Here is a 22,836-nt window from a genome sequence, read left to right as displayed (position 1 = left end):
AGCTTGAAGAAGGAAGGGGTGACAGAATGTGTATTATAGAATAGCCATAATACCGGCTATGTTTTACCTCCACTGTCGGAGACGGTATGCCTCTGTAGCAATTGTTGGGAATCAGAAGTTGAGAGGCTACTGTTGCACTCAGGTACTGAATGTGGGCATCCCATAGGCATCTGATTCGCCATTGTGAGAACAGATTGCTGGACCAGGTGGGCCTTGACAAGGGATTGACAAGGGATTTTCTTCTGGTTTCACAGCCATTCCTTCTCTCCAGGGCAATGGAGGTGTGTGAGTGATCCCCCCCCCCCCCAGCAGATCCTCAGCACCCTCTTCAAATTATGATCTATTCATGACAGCTAAACTGGAATAAAGTGACGTAAACTTTAGTGTCAATATGGCTGATGGGACATTTTGTCCCCAAAATGATTCCTGGGTTGCCTGCCTTATGTTTATATATGAGAGAAGTTTTGATCAGAATGGGCCAACTTCTGTACTTGTCCATGGATTTCCAGAATCGTGGCTTCTTGTTATGAATTTCCAGAGGCATGGTTATGTTAGTCTTGAAATTGCCCCTAATCTCCATGCCAGAGCATGTGTTTGCATGTGCAAGGTCCAAACACTGGCACTGCTGGCTAAAGGATGCCCGGTATCAAGAAAGGCCTCCATCTGTAAGACTTAGAGAGCCACTGCCAGTGAAAATAGTGAATAATGGCCTAGGCTAGATGGATTCAGGGTGTAATTTAGGGACTAAGTTCATTCAAAGACTGCTTTTTAAGATGTGGTCATTTACCTATTCATACATCTGTCATTCTCTTATGAGCTAAAATGTTGCAGACCACATGGACCAGAGAAGTAGGTACAGGGAAGAGTAAGCAGAAGCAGCAATGTCATAAACCACGACTACACCTTTCATGGTGATATCATAATAAACATAGCGTGGTCCAGATTCAACAAATGAGTCCACTAGTAGAAGCCTGAACAGGGACTTCTGCTAGCACAGTGGAGCTTCCCTCTTCCTCCTGCAGCCCCCACCCCCACCTTAGGCTCTGGGAGGTGGGACTTTCACTAAGCATAGGTGACCATTTCTAGTTCCCATGCAATGGAAAGCAGATGCCCTTCACTTTACAGTGGTACCTCGGGTTACATACACTTCAGGTTACAGACTCTGCTAACCCAGAAATAGTGCTTCAGGTTAAGAACTTTGCTTCAGGATAAGAACCGAAATCGGGCTCCGGCGGCGCGGCGGCCCCATTAGCTAAAGTGGTGCTTCAGGTTAAGAACAGTTTCAGCTTAAGTACGGACCTCTGGAACGAATTAAGTACTTAACCTGAGGTACCACTGTACTATGATATTGTATGTGAAATGCTAGGCAAGCTAATCTTGTTTCTTTATTATTAAATATCATCGTTGTTGCGCACGAGGAGCTCTACGCAAGCAAGGGCTCCCTCATTCTATGACATGGTAGTGGCGTTGTACATGAAGCTCTCCCAACATTAAAGAGCTGCACGCTACTCAGTGCCTCAAAAACCTGGAGCAGTGTGAGATGGACCAGTTGCTGACATCATTTTGAAAGTTATGCCAACCAGGTTGGTGGCTGCACTAGGTTACCACGTTGTTTGCCCAGCTAGGTGGTGAAGTGGGGAAAGGCCATAGCTTAGTGGTAGGGCATCTGCCTCTCAAGCAGAAGGTCCCAGGTTCAATCCCAGGCATCTCCAGGTGAAGCACAGAATGTCCCCCACCTGAAATCCCAGAAAGCTTCTGCCAGTCAGTATAGACAGCACTGACCTAGATGGACCAATGGTCCGACTTGGTATAAGACAGCTTCCCATGTTCCTAGTGGAGTTCAGTCCTCAGCCAATGGACAACTGAGCGGTGATGTATTAAGGGTCCTTTCCACTTGGATGCGTAGCATGAGACCAACCCATGCAAAAGCATGGGGGCACGGGGGCCGGCGGGAGGGGAACATATAGTATTTCCTCAGTTACTTAAAACAAGTGATGTATTTTGAGGAGGCGTTGGACAAAATAAGGCAACAAAAATGCTACTGAATGAGAACAATGTGACAATTTTTTACAAATTAAAAAAGCAAATGAGAAATAAGCCATTCTGTTACACTAGGAAGAGCAAGAGACGGTATCACAGAGGTATGTGTTTTTAATAAAGCAAATAGATGCTGCAACATGCAGTATTCGTAAAACTTGACAACATATACAGACCTCTCAGGAGGAAAAATATATATATATGTAATCAGAACCAGAGTCCAGATATTTAAAGACAATGTATACACAACGTTTTGATAAAACCTATCCATTGTACAGAATATATAAAAAGAAGAGCAGCTCCCATCCCGGCTTTCGTTCCAACCGGACAAAATGTGAGAAAGAGGTTGTTCCCCAAGTGGGCCTGCTTTTGGGGATGCGCAGCACAGACTATGCGCCCCCAGAGTGCAGGCAGGCGCGCCCACAAGCAGCTTCTGCTTTTGCTACGGCACCGGGTGGCACAAAAAGAGATGTTTCCAGTTCACCTGTCACGTTGGGTTTTGAGTTTATTTTAAGGTGGGCAAGGGAGGGGCTCACAGGGAGGGAGTTGCATATTGTTTCCGTTTCTGAGCTTGTCTGTGATTGTACGCAATGGTGCAGGAAGTGGGGGCTGAGGGGGAGGGCTGGCTGAGAGTCCCTTTTCACAGACGAATATGAATGAATTGGATGTTGTGGCCAATCACTTCCATTCTTAAGAGGGGAAATGCGGGGGGGGGGGGGAACATCCATATGGAAAAGAAAGGTCCCCTCCGCTGCAAAAATAAAATAAAGCAAGATCTTTGCTCTTAATACAAGACACTGTTCCCAGGGGCAAAGCATTTTATTGTGATATAAATAGGGAGCTTTCTGGGTCTTTAGGCTACTAATACGTACATCAAAATGCCCCCATGAAGAAAACCTCGTGGTCTTCTCTTAAAAGCTGCTTCTCTCGCTGAGGGAAATTTACAGAGTGTGTCAAATGAGGACACGCAAAGCTTATGGAATGTACTTTAAGCAGTTTTTTTTTATTTTTTATTATTTATTTTTCAATTAAGGGACAAAATGGGTGAATGAACAGGGTAATGCAGACAACTGCCCGATTTATAAAAATAAAAAAATAAAAAATAAAACCCCAAAAACACAGACAGTGGTTTTCCCAATAGAACTTAACAAAGACTAGAACAAAAACCAAAAGAAAAAATACAACAAAGAGCCAGGTTGCCAATGACCTTTGGTCATCTAAATAATAATAAAAAAAAAACAATTAAAAAAAAAACAAAGATCAAATCCAACGCCTCTGTTCTGAACAGAGCGTGTAAGCAATAATAAATAGTGACTTCCATAGTAAAAGATAAAATTTCAAGTTACGACAAACAGCTTTCATTACAGGAATAGAAAAGGCCCATAATAACAAAATATTTTGCATTGCCATATACAAAAAAGGTATCGTATCCAGAGGGGCTCCTCTCTCTCTCGCTCTCTCTGTCTCTCTCGCTCTCTCTGTCTCTCTCTTTTTTTTAATATGCTTTGCATATGAAATCCTTTCCGATCTAAATATATAAAGCACCATTTAATTTTTTTTTCTTTTTGGCAATGGAAAAAAAAACCTGCGAAACTTTTTAATTTTTTTTCTTCCTTTCGTTCTAGTTTTTTTTAATTTTTTTTCTCCTTTTACTGCATATGAAGATTTTTATTTTTAAAGATGCTGGAATGTAAAGGGGTAAGAGAAGAAGAAAAAAGGGGACGAAAGAGCACACTACGGAACAAACCAACATCATCACCTTGCATTACTGCATACAATATGGCAGCGGAAAGAAAAGTAACCCCCTTTGATATGTACAACCATCTGCAACGCTCATTAAGTGCGACATTCAAACAGATTCGTTCTCTCTCTTTTTTTCCTCCCCACCCTCCCTCCCCCCAAAACAGCCATTATATGGCCTCTTATCTGTACAATGTCACACTTTTTCTTCTAAAAAAAAAAATGGTTTTTTCAAACATACAAATAATTTGCACTATATTATCCTGCCAAATTAAAAAAATATACTGTGGCAGCCTGTTTGTTTTTTTGTGTGTGTGTATGCGTGTGTGTATGTGTGTTTTTCCACTACCAAAAAAAGGTACAATGATACCTTTTCTTTCTTTTCTTTTTTTTTAAAGAGAAACAAGCAACAGTTAAAAATACAAGCTTCATTATAAATACTATAGTGCCTACTCTAGGTGAACATTAAATTCAAATACCATTCTAGAAATTACAGAAAAAAGAGACCATAAATGTGTTTTTCTTCTTGTTTGTTTGTTTGTTTTCTCTTCTTCTTAGCATAGGAACCAACAGGAGTGTGCATTTTCCTATATTTTAAGTACTATATATTCTTAACCCTTTCCCCAATGTATTTATTTTACAACCTGAAGAGTTGTGTATATAACCAAGGCATAGGATTTTCCACTACTGGTTTTCAATGAAGAGCAGGTCTTGTACACCACCAAGACAGTGAACCCTAAAATACAAGTTTGTTTTTTTTCCTCCCCTAAACAAAATGAAGTGTTTTTGTTAAAAAAAAAAATCATAACATTTATATTTAAAAAAGTTTTGTACAAAAAAAACCAAACCCACCCTTGCACTGTAGGAGTGAGAGCAATCATTCGTTATTCTTTATATAATTGTACGACCTGTTCCCATTCACAGCGCCGTAACGTTGAGTCCCAGTCATTAAGTCAAGTAAAACGGCAAGCTGGCAGAGTTTCTTATATGCTCATCATGAGATCATGCTCATATATATTTTTTAATTTTTTTTTTCATTAATCTTGCAATTTTTCCCTTAAAAGTATAGAGACCTGTAAACTGGGAAAATTGTACAGTGCATTTAAATTGTCCTATCTGAGCAGTCTTAAAAGGTTTTTTTTTTATACTCAACCTGTGTACCTCTGATTAAAGGAAAAAGAGACATACACAACAGGCAGAGTCAAGTGCTATGTGAACATCCAACGGGGCAGATCCTAGCTTAATCATAAAAACAATGAATCCTTTTCCCATGTCAACACAACGAGCACATAGCATATGGTAAAAAGAAACAAAATGAAGTACAACTTTTAGGGAGCACAGACATACTCTCTGCTACTCTTTTTAAATTATCTTTCTCTCTTCTTCTTTTTCAGAATGTCACACTTCAAGGCAAATCTTAATAGTTCATAGTTAATCATCATATCAATATTAGCTTATAACCTGTTCTTAGTTTTAAATGGCAAGCAGTACCACATTGTGCTAATAAATCACTGTATGTTTTTTTATTTAGTTTTTTTTGCTATGTGTTACACTCAGTAAAATATTATTGCCGGACTGTTTTATATGTCTTTCCCTATATAGAGAGAGAGATCAATAGACTGATATGCGGTAGGTATGCAAGGTTGTACGTTTCTAATTTGATTGTCAAGTTGACAACCAACTTAATTCGGATATTTACTTATTTTCATTCTTCTTCCTTTTAGGTTTTGTGTCCTTTTGTGTGCCAGAATCACTAAAAGATATTGGTAAAATCTTTAGAACATGAATTTTCTTCCTAGTGTATTTAATCATCTTTCAAGGCCTTCTGCACTTTTCACATTCATTTTCTTCTTATTTTTTAATCATCAGAATAATGATCAGAATCTCAAAATTGCAAGGGGGCGGGGCAAAGAGAGGGAGACAGGGTACTGGTTGGGTAACAGGATGAGAGAAAGATCATCTGCAATGGTCCCGGGATGTTTTCAACACTCTGAAGGGGAATCAATTTGGGTTGTATTCAACTAAGTTATACTCAGAGTAAATCCTCTGAAATCAATGCACTTTAATTAGTCTTGTCCATTCTTTTCAACGGAGCTACTCTTAAGTAGGACCAAGACTGGCTACAACCCTTTGAATTAGGTGACTTTGGGCGGAGGTTAGTTGGAACAGGAGTGCATGGGTAGGATCGAATGATGATTAACTAGGACGTATTGGGTTTCCTTTCTTAATTATTTGATTTAGGTAGCCACTGTTGTGAGAAATACAATATAGAGTTATCGGCTAGGTCCTAAAGGACTCGTTTACATTGCCCAGTGCGAAAGTTGAGCTACAAGTTTAGAACAAGTAGGGTTGCCACCAACATGGCTTAAATAGATTCAAGGCACTCGGATTTCCATTTCTTAAACCAAATGATAGTACAAATTTACCTTTTTTTCTTTTATGTCCTTATTTTTCAATTAAAGGCCTACTTTTTCCCCTCCCCTCCCCCACCACAAAAACAACTGATACGTTAACATCCTTTTAAAGACAGAAATTGAGATAACACCGTGGAATACCCTTTTCCCTTTGCAGTGTTATCCATCTGTCCAGAGAGGGTTAATTCAAAGAACATTGCCCTTATACATTTCAAAACAAAACTGTACATGATATGTGTCACAGAATGCACGTAGCATGGTTGGTTCTGTTAAAAAATGTTTTCGTTATTCTGATTTTCCTCCCCCCTCTCTTTTTCCTGGAACATTACAGGAAATGGGTACATAGCTGTCTGAGTTAGTATTTGGGTGGGTGGGTGGGTATTATCATTTTGTTTGCTCAGCAATCAATCAGGGGACAATTTTTTTAAAAAAACAGCCATAACATACCATACATGCTGTCTAATTTTTTCTTAAAAAATTAACAAACATACACAACATGTAAATTATTGCACAAGAGAAAGGCTCAAAGTTTGCGTAGTATTGCCCCCAATACAGATCATGCATTCAAATGGTGAAAACAGAAACGAAAAGAGGAAAAAAATGAAAAAATGAAAATGAAAACAGGTGTGCTGGTGACTAGCACTTTCTTAATATCATCCTTAGCTTCCATTATTTTACTCACAAGGGACTAGAAAATCTCTACACCGGGGTGGGGTGGGGGTGGGGTGGGGAGTTGGTTGGGGAAAGGGAGGAGAAGGGGGACATGTTAATATACCTCTATTCAGTTTTTATGTCATTATTCAAGACTCGATCACTGTGCCATTTTTTCATGTGTTTTTCCAGGGTACTGTACACGCTAAAAGGCATCTTACAAATTTCACATTTGTAAACGTCCTTCCCCACCTGACCATGCGTTTTCATGTGCCTGGTGAGTTTGCTACTCTGGGCGCACGCGTAGTTACACAGCTCACATTTATAAGGCCTTTCCCCAGTGTGGCTCCTCCTGTGGACAGTGAGGTTACTACAGTTCTTGAAGACTTTCCCACAGTACTCACAAGTGTCGCTGCGTCTGCCCTCTTTTGAACTAGGCCTTCCAGGGCCTGGACCACTAATATGCGGGGTGCTCCCTCCACTTCCTGTACCGCTGCGGCCTGATATCCCTCCATCCATCTCCCCAGGAGGCGTCGAGAAGCGTAAACTTCCGTTTTCGGAGGAGTGTTCAGAGGAGGAAGCAAAAGGCGATTGTCGGGAGTCTCCAAAGTTGAGGAATGGATCTTTTAGCTGCCGAGAGGCAGCGTACCCAGCTAGCCACTGGGAGTAAACATTTTCAGTGTTAGGCATAGCTGTTGCGGGAAGGTCAAACTCCTTTTCAAGTTTGATGCGTTTGGAGAAAGGGCTTAGGGAGCTCGGGCTACCCAAGAGCAGCTTTTTTGACAAACCTCCAGAGGCAGATTCACCAGGGGAACACCCCCGACCATTAATAGCGCCATCGTCGAGGCGATCGGATTCACCAGCTACCGAGTCTTCGTCGCAAGTGTCTCTATGTACCTCAGATTCGGACAAATGCCCTCGTTTATGTTTCTCTCCAAGGACCTGATGGAAGGCCTCGCTGAAGTGCTGCATGGAGCTCAGAACCATCCCTTGCATGACATCCGGGATGGAGCGGTTCTCATCGACAGACCGGGAGTTGTTCTCATGGTGACGAGCTGCTTCTAGATTAATGCCAAACCCATAGTCTGGCCGTTCATTTTCAGTCAAATCCTCCTCTTCTTCTTCCTCTTCCTCTTCTTCCTCCTCCTCCTCCTCCTCCTCTTCTTCATCCCCGTTTTCTGGAATCATATTGGAATCATTCTCACTCTTAAACTTGGCCACTACGGATTTTAGGGCACTGCTAGCACTGCCAACAAGGTCACTGGTTCCAGGCTCTGGGGAGCTGGCCGTGGAGAGGCCATCGTCAGACTTCACTGTCATTGGGGAGGATTTGTGCATATGGGTTTTCATGTGGCGCTTTAGCTTGCTTGCTTGAGTGCACGCGTGGTCGCAAAGGTTGCACTTGTAAGGTTTTTCTCCAGTGTGGCTGCGGCGGTGGACAACTAAGTTGCTCTGAAACTTGAAGGTTTTCCCACAAAATTCACAGGACTTGGATTTGACGGGAGGCTGGGAAGGGGGAGGAGCGGGAAGAGGAGGGAGAGGCGGCGTGGCCAGAAAGGGTGGCTTGCTGCCTGGCTGGAATGGTTGCAGTAACCTTTGCATAGGACTGGGCCGGTTCGGTGACAATGGCGGACTAGAGGTGTTTCCAGCTAACTCCCGAAGCCGCCTGGAGAAATCCATTGCTGGGGGCTCCATGGCCATGGGGTTGAGTCGCAGCACCCTGTCAAAGGCACTGGGGTGATGGGTTGCAAGGGCCATTTCTTCGGCACCCAGGCGTTCTATGCGGTGTGGATCCAAGTGATGCCTTGGAGGGGGACTAAACAAAGGCGGCGTGGGAGGGAAGCGCCCTTCTCCGAGACCCGAAGCTTCTCTTGCAACCGATCCGGGTATTCTAAGGAGGTTAAAGGGATTATTGTCTGCAATGTGGATCCCGTGGAGCGGTGGCTGTGAAGGGCATTCAGCACCTAGTCCTGATGGGATACCAACCCGCGGTGTTAGGGGGCTTCCGTGGTCACTTTCTAAGTAGATTCTTAATCCATGAGTGTTCTGTGCGTGTTGCAAGAGAAACCAGGCGCTGTTGAATGGCTGTTTACATGTTGTACATGTGTAGCTGCTGGGTTCATCTTTACCTGCAAAAAACAAAACAAAACACCACAGTAGCATCAATGTTTAATAACCAAATAGCTTCCTTAAGAACGTCAGACAAGACCTGCTGCTGGACCAGACCCAAGATCTTTCTAGTCTCCCATCCTGCTTCCCACCATGGCCAATTGGATGCTTCCGAAAACCCACTAGCTGGGCTTAAAGGCAATAGCCAACTCCAACTGTTGATGATCCCCGCGAACTGGCATTCAGTGACAAACTACCTCTGAACATGAAGATCCCACTTAGCCATCAAGATAGACCTCAACTCTGTGACTGGGTCTGATCCTTTTCTAAAGCCATCCCCAATCATCTGTCAACCAATTTCATTTGATGACCCCCCAAGTTCTAGTATTTCATATTTCTACATCATGAATAATTTTATAAACCTCTGCTTTATATGCCTGGTATTTGATGACTCTTTTTACTCTTTCTTGAAAGTCATTCTTTCCTCAGAAATAAACTTCAGCAATAAGTGCAAACACTTTAACACATAAGCAGATACACTCCACATATAGCTAAGGCCTTGATCCTAGTCCAATTTATACCAATGCACATTGTGGCTATCATCCTAAGCATAGTTTACTTAAGAGTAAGACCCATTGAGCTCAGTGGGGCATACTGCTATGTAGATATGCACTGTTATAATTGTAATCTAAAGCCAAAAGTATCAAGTCTCTGGATTTAGAGTAGTTCTGCTATGGTCTCATGGGATTAATCTGATCCATTATTGGAGGATCATAGACACTGTGATCCTAACAGTATTTAACCTATGGGCATTGAATAACTTCAAATTTAGGTACCTCCACTAATTTTTAATGAGATTATTTAAATATACATTTTCTGGTTTACTTCCAAGGAAGTAGTTTAGTGCACATGGTTATGGTCTAGTGTTGCAATCCTAAACGTACTTATTTCCAAGTAAGTCCTGCTTAAATAAATTATGAAAATACATGCCAAAGATAAGGGTGCATATCTCATAGGATCAGGGCCTAAGCCAATTAATTATATGCCAGTCCTCATTTGCAGGCCTGTGATTTTTGTTTTTTGTTTTTTAAAAAACTTATTCTGTAAAAAACCTTGTTTCAAGCTGTCAGCTGAGAAAATGAAGCCTGAAATATATGATATAGTACAGCCTTTCTTTCTCCAACTGGCTTATGGGTCACCCAAACAAATCTAGATAACCAGATGGCTGGATAGATAGATAAACATGGATTTGGATAACTTGGATCCAACATCTGGCTAAGAAACTAGCTGAATATCCAAATTTAGAGGGGCTAAATAGAAGAAACCTACAGGAGCCATCTTGCTTTTCTTTAAAATGCTTAAGACTGTAAATCTCATTTTGAAATGCAGCTATATATCTGAAATTTGATATATCTATCTACTGTATAAGTAACAATTTCTTTTAACCAGTATCACATGGTCCTGCTTCCTGCTATACTGATAACAACCATGTGACTGGCCCGTGGTCAGCCAATAAGCAGGCGTGCCAACTATTGGGGGCTGAGACACCTTGATCCCCTCAATATTTGTTTTAGGAGGGGTGGGCCCCCTCAATCTTCAGGCAGCCCTATGCGCATATGATGTCACACACCGCAGGTCCAGTGGCCATCTCCTCCAGAGCACTCGGCCTTCCACAATGCGCATGACATCGCACACGCGCAACAGCATTGTGCCCTCCCAATCTTGGGGGCAACCTCACGTCTCTGGCTGTAGGATCTCAACTTTGCCCTACCCTGTATTAAGTCTACTCTACTACCCCACATTGAATTCCTTGGTGTACTGTAATTTAAATATCACCTAGCAGAGCTGGCCCAATACATTTAGCAGCCTGAGGCAAGGACGAGATGGTCCTCCCACCTTGCTTTCTGGACTTGCAGTTAACTCTTACTTCAGCACTGGTGATTGGTCAGCATCCTCCACCACAGCTGAGAACATTGAGCTTGTGACTGCAACCAGTTGTGCACTCTAGTTAAGCCCTAAACTCCATAGTGAATCTCAAGTCACCCCATATGCTAGACAAGTACCCACTAGTTTGTACCATCAATCCTACACACATCAGTAGAAGGTGGTTGTTGTTGTTTGCCATCTACTTGTTGAGTCTAGTCCCTTGACAGAAAAGGGCAGTGATGCTTATCCTCTTTAGTTTTCCCTTGCAAATAGTCAGGTAGCTTGGACAATCACCAACAACCGTTCTTTGTACCCCCTTGGGAATCCTTGGTGCTGTCATTCCCAAGAGCAACTCCACATTTTACACTGCAATCCTGCTACACCTGCAGCAGACACATGTCCATAAATAGCTTGTACAAACATGTGGGAGCCCTGATGCACGGACACAGAGATGCTTAAGGGCGCCTGCCTGAAGTTCACAGCATTTATGTGCTCACTGATGGAAATACTGCTTCTCCCATTAGGAACAGGACTGTCACATTCAGAGCAGTTCTGCCAGACCAGAGATGAGGAAACCATGACCCTCCAGAAATGGTTAAGACTTTAATGCCCATCAACACCAGCCAGTCTTGCCAATGGTTGGGCATGATGGGAAATGCAGTCCAACAAAACGGCGAAGGACTGTAGCTTGATGGGAGAGGTCCCAAGTTCTATCCCCAGCATCTTTACATAAAGGTTCTTTGGAAGCAAGGAAATACCTCTCTGTCTATGAGGTTTTGGGATGGGTGCTGCTGAAGCAAAATGGACCAACTGTCTGACCAGTATAAGGCAGCATCATATGAATTGGAGAGAAAAAAATAAACTGTAAAAGGGATAAATCCTTATTGTTCTCTTTCAGTGGTCTGTTTCCACCAAAAACAATGGGGGGCATTGAGAGGACAGCAAAAATTAGCATAAATAAATATATTGGCAGCTAATTGTGACATTAACAAACCATTTTGAAAATGCGGAAACTGCCGAGCTGGGAATGCATGGGGGCGCGTGCGCGCGCGCACACACACAGAGTGTATTTATATATACTGTACTAGTCTTTGAACAAGCAAGGCTTACAATGGTATTTGACTGTGTGCTGATCTTCTAGGCTGACCTGTGATTTACTTTACGGCGGTGTTTATAATCTCACTCAATATAACCCACTTGTGGGCAAATCTTTTTTACAAGATTAGACAGTAGATGCCAAAATTAGGTTTCCAAACATATGCCTAATGTACGTGCGGGTAGAGAGGAGGGAGGGAAGTATGAAGTGGATGGGTTTTGAAAGAAAAACGCTGAAGTCCCCCTATCAAGTGATCTTCATTGTTCTTGTTTTCCTCCTCACTTCAAAGAAGGAGAAGAAAAAGCTTTATAAGGGGGATTTTCATTATACAATGTGTTGAATAAATGACTTTGGAAAATGACAGGCAGGCAGCTTTACAGTTATGTCTACTGCGACTCACACAGAGGCCGCCCCCCCAACCCCTGCTCGAAGCTTCAGGTTTCTCTATTATTATACATTTAGTCTGACAATCTGAATTGGGTGAGTAAGAGAGAGAGAGAGAGAGAGAGAGAGAGAGAGAGAGAGAGAGAGAAATTGGAGGGAGGAAGAAAAAGAGAGATTCAGCCATCTCTGGCAGGTGTTTAACATTTTGGTTGCTTTAAAGGAACCCCTTTGGAATAATATTTAACATTTCATTCTTCTGCCAATGCCAGCTTTTTAATGAACCTTACTGTGATGTTTAGCGCAGGGCGCTGAAGACGGCAGCAGATAAATACGTAAATCTTCTGGAAAGAGGAGAACTCAATTGGGCATGCAGATTTCTGAACGCTTGTTTGTGGGCTTTGGTTGAGGGTCCAGAGAGGACAAAGTGGGGTGGGGAAGGCAACAGGGAAGTCAAAGCAGTTGGCAATGTGGATAGTTCTCATTTCATTTTGCTGTTATAAACTAGAAGCTTTTTATAAAAACTGCAGCAAGTGATGCTATCACCCTCTGGTCTGCTTAACAATGCAACACACCCCTGCTTTGCTAGTTTATGTATTAGGTCAGTGGAAATAGCACTGTATCTTATAATGAGGATACAACATAACAGTTTTTGTAATTGCATTTTAGCATTCCCATCAACTAGATATTCTGGATCAGAAGGGCAGCTGGTATAATCATAATGTCAATGAGAAAGGCTGTTACGGCAGAGAGTAAAGATTACATGGAGGGGGGAGCAGCTTTGAAACTGGTAATTATTACCAGTCCACTAATAGCAAATGATGCATTGCAGTTTCACCATATAATCTGTATTTCATTCAGCTTCTTGTTGGGGCAGCAGATTATATTACAGCGCTCACAATGCCAAAATTTCTAACCTACAGTCATCAATAAAAGCCTTACGTCCCATAATTTGGTAAATGACTTTCTTCATAACATCTTCAACTGTTGTAAAGGCTAGTATCGATTTCTTACATAGGGGGGGAAAGGCTTCATTTATTTACTGGAGTATAAAATGTAATATTTTTCTTCATTTGCTCAGATGAAAAACAAGTTTCCACTTTTACCATTCCTGTATGGTGGTGGGGGGGGGGGGAGAGAGAGAGAGAGAGAAAGAAAGAAAGAAAGAAAGAAAGAAAGAAAGAAAGAAAGAAAGAAAGAAAGAAAGAAAATGCAAGGCGAGAAAGACAGTTAAAATCCACGAGTGATTTACCTCCTGCTTTGAAGAAACACAATTTCTAATTTGTCTATTAGTACTTGATTAATTATGAAAGCTATTGACTGACCATTTTACCTCCTGGAGATGTTTTAACAGTCGATGCAAGATTGCTGATGCATTAAGGATTGGAAGGAGGGGTCCAACTAGGAAGGGCAAATTTAACAACAAGTGAGCGAGCTTTTGCTCAGGACAACGCAAAGCGGTAATATTTTGTTTGTAGCATGGACACCATCCAAACTCAACCCTTCATACAATAGATACCCTTTCCCAGCTGTTTTCTCCTCCGCCTGTGGGCAATGTACAAAGTGTCTATACAACTTAGAGTCACCCTGTTTCCCTCCCCTTTCCCCATGAACTTGTGGTGTCAGCTTACTGCAGTGGCATGAGGGTCCCTCCCCAACCCCCAGCCATGCAACAGAAAAGGTTGTGTGGCTGTTTCCTAAACCCCCTAGTTTAGGAAGAGGACATATTTACGGAAGATAAAGCTATAACCACTACGGCGAAGTTCTACCTCCACTGCTGGAGGCAGTATGCTTCTGAATATGTGCTGGGAATCACAAACAGGAAGAGGGTTGCTGCACTCAAGCAGTATCAAAATTTGTGAATATGTGGGCCCAATCTGGGGCTCTCTTGCATTTAGCAGGTCCTGCCCCCATACCTTGCTACTCAGGGTAGAGATGCTCCTGAAAGCCTAGGTAGGAGAGCATGCACACTTAGGCACATCATGTGTCTGTCCCTCCCTCCCACATTCCTCCTCTCTTCAATGTCTTCATCTGCTTGCAACCATCTGGGCATAAAAACTGCAAACACAAAGGCCTACACAAAGGCTGCTCCAAGAGAGGATTTGGGAGAAGCACCATAGGTGGTTGCAAGACTAGCAACCCTGCCCATGTTCTCCCTCCTTCTGCTTCTGAGTCACACACAAACTCAAATGCAACAGCCTCAGTTTAAGGGATGTTGATCCCTTAACCATGTTGACCAGAGACATGGCTCTGCATACTTCATTGTTGCATGGAAGTGCAGGGGGAAAAGCATAGATTGTGGTAAGCAGACATAGGAATCAACAGCCCAAGCAGCTCAGCTTTAAAAAAAACCCAAACATTTATTTATTTATTTATTTATTTATTTATTTATTTATTGTCCCTCAAAGCTGTGAAGATGAGCCTTGAAAAGGGACATCCCAGAATTCCCTTTGGAAATGCCAAGTTCCTATGCAGCCATGGTACCCAGAAATGTGGAGTGCATCAAACTGCACTGTCCTGGTCACCACATGGATTTATATGGTCTCCACATAAAGTTTGCAGCATATGGCTGAATTGCATGGATAATACAAGACTGTATCAGAACAAATAAGTTTCCATAATATATTTCCCATGCACCTGACTAGGCATTAATGTTCTCAAATCATGAGTGCAAGAAGAAACCGGTTTCAAGCTAACTCTCAAGACACCTGTGTCCAGTGCTGTGCATTGTCATTCTGCACAAGCACAGTATTGGGGACTGTGTCTTGAGTTCAGCACTAGGAAGCTTTTGAAGAAAAGTTTGAGATTCTGTGGGAATCTAGAAGTCCCACAGACTGGGCCTCTAATACATTTTGAAATGCTTGATATCTCCTGCAGTAGTTAGAAAGGGGAGGGGGACAATAAACTAGGGTAAAATGCAAATATATGAAAATTTACCTGCTTTGAATAATTAATGCAGAGTTCAGTTTTTCTTTGTGCAATGTTTGAATTACCCTGGCACAGATTTTTTTTATTAATTTCTAGCGCAAAGGCGTGTGCAGATCTGGCAAAATCCCAGGCTACGTTCCCCTTCAGCCACAAGTGCCACGGCACAGTTTCTCTCAGCATATGAAAATTAAGCAATGGATTACTGCTAGGCAAGGGCTGGAGTGGACCCAGGCCAAGCATGGCAGAGGAGGCCTCTGTTTAGTAAATCATACTAATCCAGCCAATCTGGAGCGCTGCTTTGCCAAGACTCGAGGCAGACCCTTAACGCTGTCCAAGGATGGAACTTTCCCTAACCTGCCTCAAAACTGTCATCAGGATTGTCTGCAGCTTATGAAGGAAGCATTTTAAAGTCCGTGAAACCTTGTTTCACATTTCAACACTGAGGGATCCTTAATACTGTATGCAGTTTTAGGATGGGGGGTGGGGATGTTGCATGTCAGTAGGATTTTATCCTGTCTCCTAATGTAGCTAGTCAGGTTGTTCGCAGAAGCTCACAAACAGGGTCTGAAGGGAACAGTTCTATCCTAGTGCTCCTCCAGACATCCTTTTTATTACGCATTCAATATGATTTGTGCTTGTGATGCTTGTGATGCTATCACTTGTCATATACAAGCCCACTTCCAATACATTTTGTGCCTACCAAAGTTTTGGGGTGGCTTCAATTCCAATTGATGCACATCTTGTAATTTCATGCTGAAATCCAGTAACTTTTCATACCACAAATATTCAGGGTGGGTGGGTGGGTTGCCCCACTTTTGTTGTGCTATAGCCCCACTGAACATCAATAATAAGGTAGTATTGGAGAACAATACTGTACCTGTGTGCCTAAGATAATACTTTTAACGAAATGGGAATCTCCCCCTGCATATTTTTTTTATAGCATAATCACTGGGAAAACCACCTTAACATTCAGTGCCAAATAAGGACATTTCCCTTCAATCCAAAACAGACCCCGTTTTTACAATCTGAAACACTGCTGGGCTCTGAAAATGCCTAATTCGCTAGTGAAGAATGAAGAGTGTTTTTGAGCATCTGCAGAGAATCTTCCTCTCACCAAAGATAATGATAAAAATTAAGGGCAGTCCATTTAAAGGATGTGAACATCAAGTGGAGTGAGCACACCTAATTTTTAGTAAGCAATATTTGCTTTTAACGGGTTCCATTGAGACAGTTTTAATCCATGCATCCCACAAATTTCTTCATCTGGACCATGCTGGTTGAAGAGTACAGAAAAAGGTAAAAGACATTTTGGTCAACCACTGCTGCTGGTGGTGGTTACATTCTCTCCCTTGCAGCTTTGGGGTCTATCACTATTATATATTCCCACCACATGCTGCACAAATTGGCAAGCCCCAGTCTTGAAGCTCCTGCAGAATCCAAGTTCGAAGGCAACAAGTCTGGATGGAAGCAGAGCAAGCGGGAGTGTCCATGAGGCAAGGATACCCGCAAGTGACTCCCGTCACATGACCAGCCATTGCACTGTTCCGGCAAGGCTGGATCAATGGGCGAGCGCCACCTGGGCTCTCTCTTTGCCCTGCCAAAGTGGCAGAAGGAGGAGGGGGAGAAAACACACTGTGTTTGCTCCTAGGAGCCAGGAAGGGAAATGAGAACATGGAGTAGAGAGTGGGCCAGACAGAAGGGCCCCCGCTGTGCCACCTCCTTCCCTGCCCTGCTGGAGAAGCAGTCCTGCCAACTCTCTGACTTGCAACAAGAGACAACAAGAGTTTTTGACTCCTCTCTCTCTCTCTCTCTCTTCCTTCCCTCCCTCCCTCCCTCCCCCAAAAGCTGAAGACTTTGCCTTTATGCTGATCAGCTTTGCCTTCGTTGAACTTGCCTAACCAAGGTTATGGATAATCAAGGGTTATCAACTTTTCAGGAACAGAGTCAAAGCAAGTCTTTAAACAAACAAGCAAACAAAATCCATTACTAGAACTGAGTTGCTACAGCAAATCTTCTCAGGACCTTGCATTCCTCTGGAATTTGTTGCGATAGATAGAAAAATGCCAGAGTAAGCGCAGAGTCACATACCACCTTCTGAATGATGCAGGAACACATGTACAGTACTCAAACTCTGCACAGCCTGTATGAACTCTGGTCTATACATATATCTGAATCAGGTGGGAATTCTACTTACAGTAATAGGAAGGAAAGCAGCTAAGGGAGTTACATTCTTGAATAGTCCCTTAGTACGTTAAAAAAGACCTCGGAAATGCTGGAATTAATGAGTGGGGGAAATGTTGTGATGCTGCTTGGGGGCTTCCCACAGGTATCTGGTTGCCCACTGTGAGATCAGCACCCTCGGGCCATTGGCCTCATCCAGCAGGCTCGGTACTTGAGCAGGTTCAAGCAGAAGAAGGCAGCCCTTTAAGGGCCCCGATCCCAAATCGCTTAAGGCATTAACAGGGCAAATGAGCACTTTGAATTGTGTTCAGAAATGGACTGGGGGACATTTCTAGGGAAGCCAGAACAGTTATTTCAAGGTTGGTGAAGTGTGTTTTGTATACCTGGTCTCAGTCAATTATCCAATTTCCATATTTTCTTCTCTGAAGATAAATTGTCCGATTTGGACCATTTTAGAGTAGACCGAAGGATGGACGAGAGGGAGAGAAGGGAGGTATGACTAAATAACATGTGGGTAATAAACTGAGCAGAAATACTAATCGACAGTGGGATGAATCACTCTCTCTGCTGTGCAGATACCTTGTTTGCCATTAGAGAGGCTTAGAAGGAGTATGTATTGGTACATGGACGCAATTAAGAAGACAAATCACCCCATAACATGAGATCTTTTTCATGAATGTACAAAGCAAAGAAAATTTAATTATTAGTATGTATCATTCCATGAAATACGCTACCAGTACTAAGTGCTTTACAATCCTTAACTCATTCATTCCCCCCTGCAATGCCATCATTAGACTCATTATTATTCCATTTTACAAACAGGCTGACTGAGAGGCAGAAAGTTAAAGTCATTCCTTTCAAGGTATAGTTTGAATCAGAGTAGGCTCTTCAACCAGATATTCTATGTTGCATTTTAAACCATGGTTATTATAGCGCACAATATGGGGGTGATAGCCACTTTTAAAATGTGGGTGATAGTTTCTGGAAATGAGGCTTGCCAATTCAAATGATGAGGCTGATTTCAAAGCAGGTTTGCAAAGTTTAAAATGTATGTACAAAGCCAGGCAGATTTTTATATTATTATTGTGCATTTATGATTCTTTGCGCTAATGATGATATTGGGGCAGCCAATCATGTTTTCAATATTGTTTGTGTCTGCGCAAGGAAGCATATGGTTTCATTTCCAATCTGTGAATGCCCTGTAGTTTCCTACTGAAATTCTGCAACTTTTCATACTTCGGTATAGAACAAGAATGCCCCTTCAAATGGAAATAATGCAGTTAAGTTGGGGAAGCAACGCAAAATAACTAATAAAGTGGAATGACGTGTGGACAGTCCATTAGAAATCCACAATTAAAGAAATATTACTGCATCAATGATATGCTGCATACTCACTAAAATACCCACTGGTTTGAAGGGGGCTCAAGCCAGTCACACTTAGTGGCCTAGTGGGCTTGTTAATCCTTTCAATGCCTGTCTAGGATTGCGAAAACAAAGACCAGTCAGGCCACAATAAACAGCTGAATTTACTTTGGAGGGTCCCAAGATGAATTAGCCCTTTAAAAAGTGACCAAACAGGGAAACTGGAGGAGTGGCGGTGGTAGTTTGTGTTCCTGCTTTTTGTACTTTGTGAACTGCTCAGAAACCTGTTTTGGCATTCAACAGTATATATACACACCTACAACCTGCATTTATTCAAACTTTTCACAAGCTAGTCCACAGTCCTAAGCTATGTTCACTTTTAAAAGTTAGCAAACATTTAAACATTTTTAAAGAATTAATGCTTCACTTTTCTTATTTTTCGTTGGGGGGTTGGGGGAGAAAGAGGGGGGGAACCCTTTCAAGCTGGTTTATAATAGCCTCCAGGCATGTCCACAGCAGCCACCACCAGAAAGCAAACCAGAAAGGCCAATTGGGAAGGAAGTGCGGAAGCGAAGATGCCATTGCTGTGGGGAAGGCAAGAGGGAAAATGCTCTAGAGCTAAGCATTTAAGCACTTAATTCTGCCAAGTCAGTAATGGAAGAATATGCCAGCCAATGCGCCAACAGGCTTTGGGAAAGCTTTCCTTGTTTGTGAAAGGAAAGGCAGCGTCCAACATTTTTTAGTATCTGTACACAATTGACATTTATAGGAGAAGTAGCCATTCAGGGTTCAGTGAAACAGAGGAACACAGGAAACTGTTTATACTGAGTTCATCTAACTCAGTACAGTGTTACCTCGGGTTACATACGCTTCAGGTTACATACGCTTCAGGTTACAGACTCCGCTAACCCAGAAATAGTGCTTCAGGTTAAGAACTTTCTTCAGGATAAGAACAGAAATCGGGCTCCAGCGGCGCGGCGGCAGCAGGAGGCCGCATTAGCTAATGTGGTGTTTCAGGTTAAGAACAGTTTCAGGTTAAGAACCGACCTCCGGAACGAATTAAGTACTTAACCCGAGGTACCACTGTATAGGGCTCATCCACACTTCCAGTTACCCCACTGCTTTCCCCTAGGAAAACACACACTTTGCCACTGAATCGGAGCAAACATCAATCGGGTTTTCCACAGCCCTACCCAGAGATGCCAGAAACTGAACCTGAGACCTTCTGCATGCAAAGAATGTGCTCTACCACCAAGCTATGGAACACTGGGAGCCGCTTTATGCAGAATCAGACCAACTGGTCAATATAGCGAAGTACTGTCTACAATGAATGGTAGCAGCTCTCCGGGGTTTCAGGCAGCAGACTCTCCCAGCCATACTGGGAGACACCAGGGATCAAACCTGGTATCTCCTGCATACAAAACAGCCATGTCAGCAATCCCTCCTCCCAGATGCAGCAGTGTAGCACCTCCCTTACTGCTGGGGTCCAAGTTAAGAACGTGTTCCCACTCCCGGTAGTGGGCAGCCGATAACAATCTACCCCACACAACACAGTTAGCAAACATACTGTTACATTTAAAGCACATTCCCCAAAGAATCCGGGGGACTGTAGTTTCTTAAGGGTGCTGGGAGTTGTAATTCTTTGTGGGGGAACTCTAGATCTCAAGATTCTTTAGGGAAGTCTTGTGCTTTAAATGTACATTGGGTGTGCTTTAATTGCATGGTGCAGATCTGCTCAAAGATTGCTGCTACATACCCTCCAACTATACATATTTAGTTGCTAGTTCATTGTCCACTCCTATGGCTTTGAATCAAGTTGCTTAAAAAAAATATCCACACAACCAACCTTCCACTTTGAACCAAATTTTAGGCTATAATAGCTCACTAGAAAATTTCCAAACCAAGGAAGCAAACAGACCTTGATCTCAGTGGCCAAAGATGATTAAGACCTGCATGGACAATACCTTGGATACCTCCAGAAAACTGTGGGAATGATAGTTTTGTGAGGATGCTGAGGATTCTCTGAAAGAGAAGGATCTCAAAAAATTACGGTTTCCAGAGGTCCATCTAGATCAGTATTGTCTAAACTGATGGCAAGCATCTCTCCAAGATTTCTGATCTGCAGATGCTGGGAACTGAAGGTGGCAAATGCTGTACCACTGAGCTTTGACCCTTCCCTGGGGCCATATAGATCAAACTAGTGGAGTCTAATAGTCCACAGAAATTTCACAACTACAATCCAACTTCAGTCTAAAAGCATGCCAGTCTTCATTCCACTCAGCCCTACAGGCGTGCTGATAGGTGGGTGTTTTGGATCATTAAGAGCTTCTAATGATCCAAAGGTTCAGAGCATGTTCCTCCTTGCCAGCCTCTATCAAATATCAGACCAACAACAATATGGAGAGAGGAGAAAATGAGAACCTTCTTACAAACAGAAGGTTACAGCATATAAAGACTGATTAATCTTACATGGGAAAGAGAAAGTATCCATGTTGAAATCAATATGAAGAATTAAGTGTAATGACTAGAGGTGAGAGAAATCTGAACTCGGCCATACCAAGATTACTATATCAGCAGCCAACAAATACAAGTTTAAAAAATGTGACTTGATTAATAGGAAAAGAGGCTTCAAATTTAAATTAAGAGATTTAAGAAAGAAGTTTGCCCGAACTAAGGCAAAGCACCATGACTGGTCCTTAGGAGTCAACTGCGTTCTTTAAGTCAGCTCATAGAAATGACTACCAGATGATAAATATGGTCATCTTTCATAGGCCAAGCCCATAAACTGAGAATATTAACTGTTAAACTAGAAAAAATGCCCAAGGGAGGACAATTTTAGTTTGGGTTCTTGGGACTGTCCCACAGCTAGGTTTTGATTTTGTAAGGCATTCAGATAACTTACATCTATCTGAAAGGTGAAAAGGTCTTGACGGTAACTTGGTGGAGTTCATTCCCGGCTGCATCCTGGGCTTGACCAGTCTCTCAATTTGCACCTGGCACTTCTATGGGTATAGGTCAACCACAGTTACTAAAAGCATCATCAAAGCAGATGTGCAAGCTAGGTGGGGTGATATCACGTTTCACTCTCAGCTGGAGCCATGCTTCTAATAACGAAGGTGATTCAAAGTTCACTTCCAAACATGAATCATCTTATCTCTGACTTCCATCTTACTTTCTGAGCAAAGTCAAGCGCAGCTTTTTGAAAGACCTCAAAATGGCTGAAACGGCTGCCATAGGCAAACCATGTTATCAATCAGACCCATCAGAGCTACTGCCCAAGATATTTTGGTGCTTGAGGCAAGAAACCCAAACAGTATTCTGTCTCTATCTCCCTCCCCCACCTCCTCCTCTGGGAATTTGGTGTCTTATAATGCAGGACTGAAGAACGTTTTTCAGCCCAAGGGCAGCATTCCCATCAGGGTCACCTTCTGGGAGGGGAACATGCTAGTGACAGACAGAAGAAGAAAAATGTAAATGTTACCTGTACTGTTAGCTACTTTCTACACTCACCCCTCTCTATCCTCCATCTGGGCAAGTTAAGGGACATTAGTATAGGTCAAAGATAAATCCCATCCAGGCTAAAACACTGGAGGGTACAAGGCAGGACTCCCCCCCCCCCCCCACTTCCCAGGGTACGGCTGGGAAGGGGGTGGGGAGCCTGGGAAGAGTCCTGAAGGCCAAATGAGAGAACTAGAAGGCCACATTCAGCCCCAAAGCCTTAAGTTTCCCGCGCTGCTTTTAATGGTATCCCCAAATCTGGATGTCTTTATCCTACCTAACAATAGGGCTGGGCTCTACTAGCTTTTTGCCACTTGACCAATTAATAACAATTCTTGTTTGTATGATTGCATGTTTTGTTTGGCTACAATGCTGCAGTTCCATTTAATACTATGAACCAATAATTTGTTTCTTTCAAAAGCACCCAAATGGGACGTGTGTGTCCTTTGTTGCTGGAGGACCCCTTGCCCAATGATTTAAACTCAGATGCCAGGGAATTATTCTCCGTTTCTT

General features: G+C 42.6%; 1 protein-coding gene across 4 annotated transcripts in view; it reads right to left on the bottom strand.

Annotated features, from left to right (window-relative positions):
* Positions 1-22,836, bottom strand: part of BCL11A (BCL11 transcription factor A) — a 532,252-nt gene that overhangs the window by 386,578 nt on the left and 122,838 nt on the right. For 2 of the 4 annotated variants that reach the window (XR_013392103.1, XM_028725143.2), the window contains exon 3: positions 7,247-8,971. Coding sequence is in view for 3 of the 4 variants with exons in the window: in XM_028725143.2 (XP_028580976.2) it covers positions 7,247-8,971 (1,725 nt within the window). In the remaining variant the exon portion in view is untranslated. Of the gene's footprint in view, positions 1-2,133; positions 8,972-22,836 lie in introns of those variants that run through there. The other 2 variants (XM_077925422.1, XM_028725142.2) reach the window with 1 other exon arrangement.

The sequence above is a fragment of the Podarcis muralis genome, chromosome 3 (genome assembly GCF_964188315.1).
Source record: "Podarcis muralis chromosome 3, rPodMur119.hap1.1, whole genome shotgun sequence".
NCBI classification, from domain to species: domain Eukaryota; kingdom Metazoa; phylum Chordata; class Lepidosauria; order Squamata; family Lacertidae; genus Podarcis; species Podarcis muralis.
The sequence above is the reverse complement of the archived record's forward strand: the minus strand, read 5'-3'. Positions and strand labels throughout refer to the sequence as shown.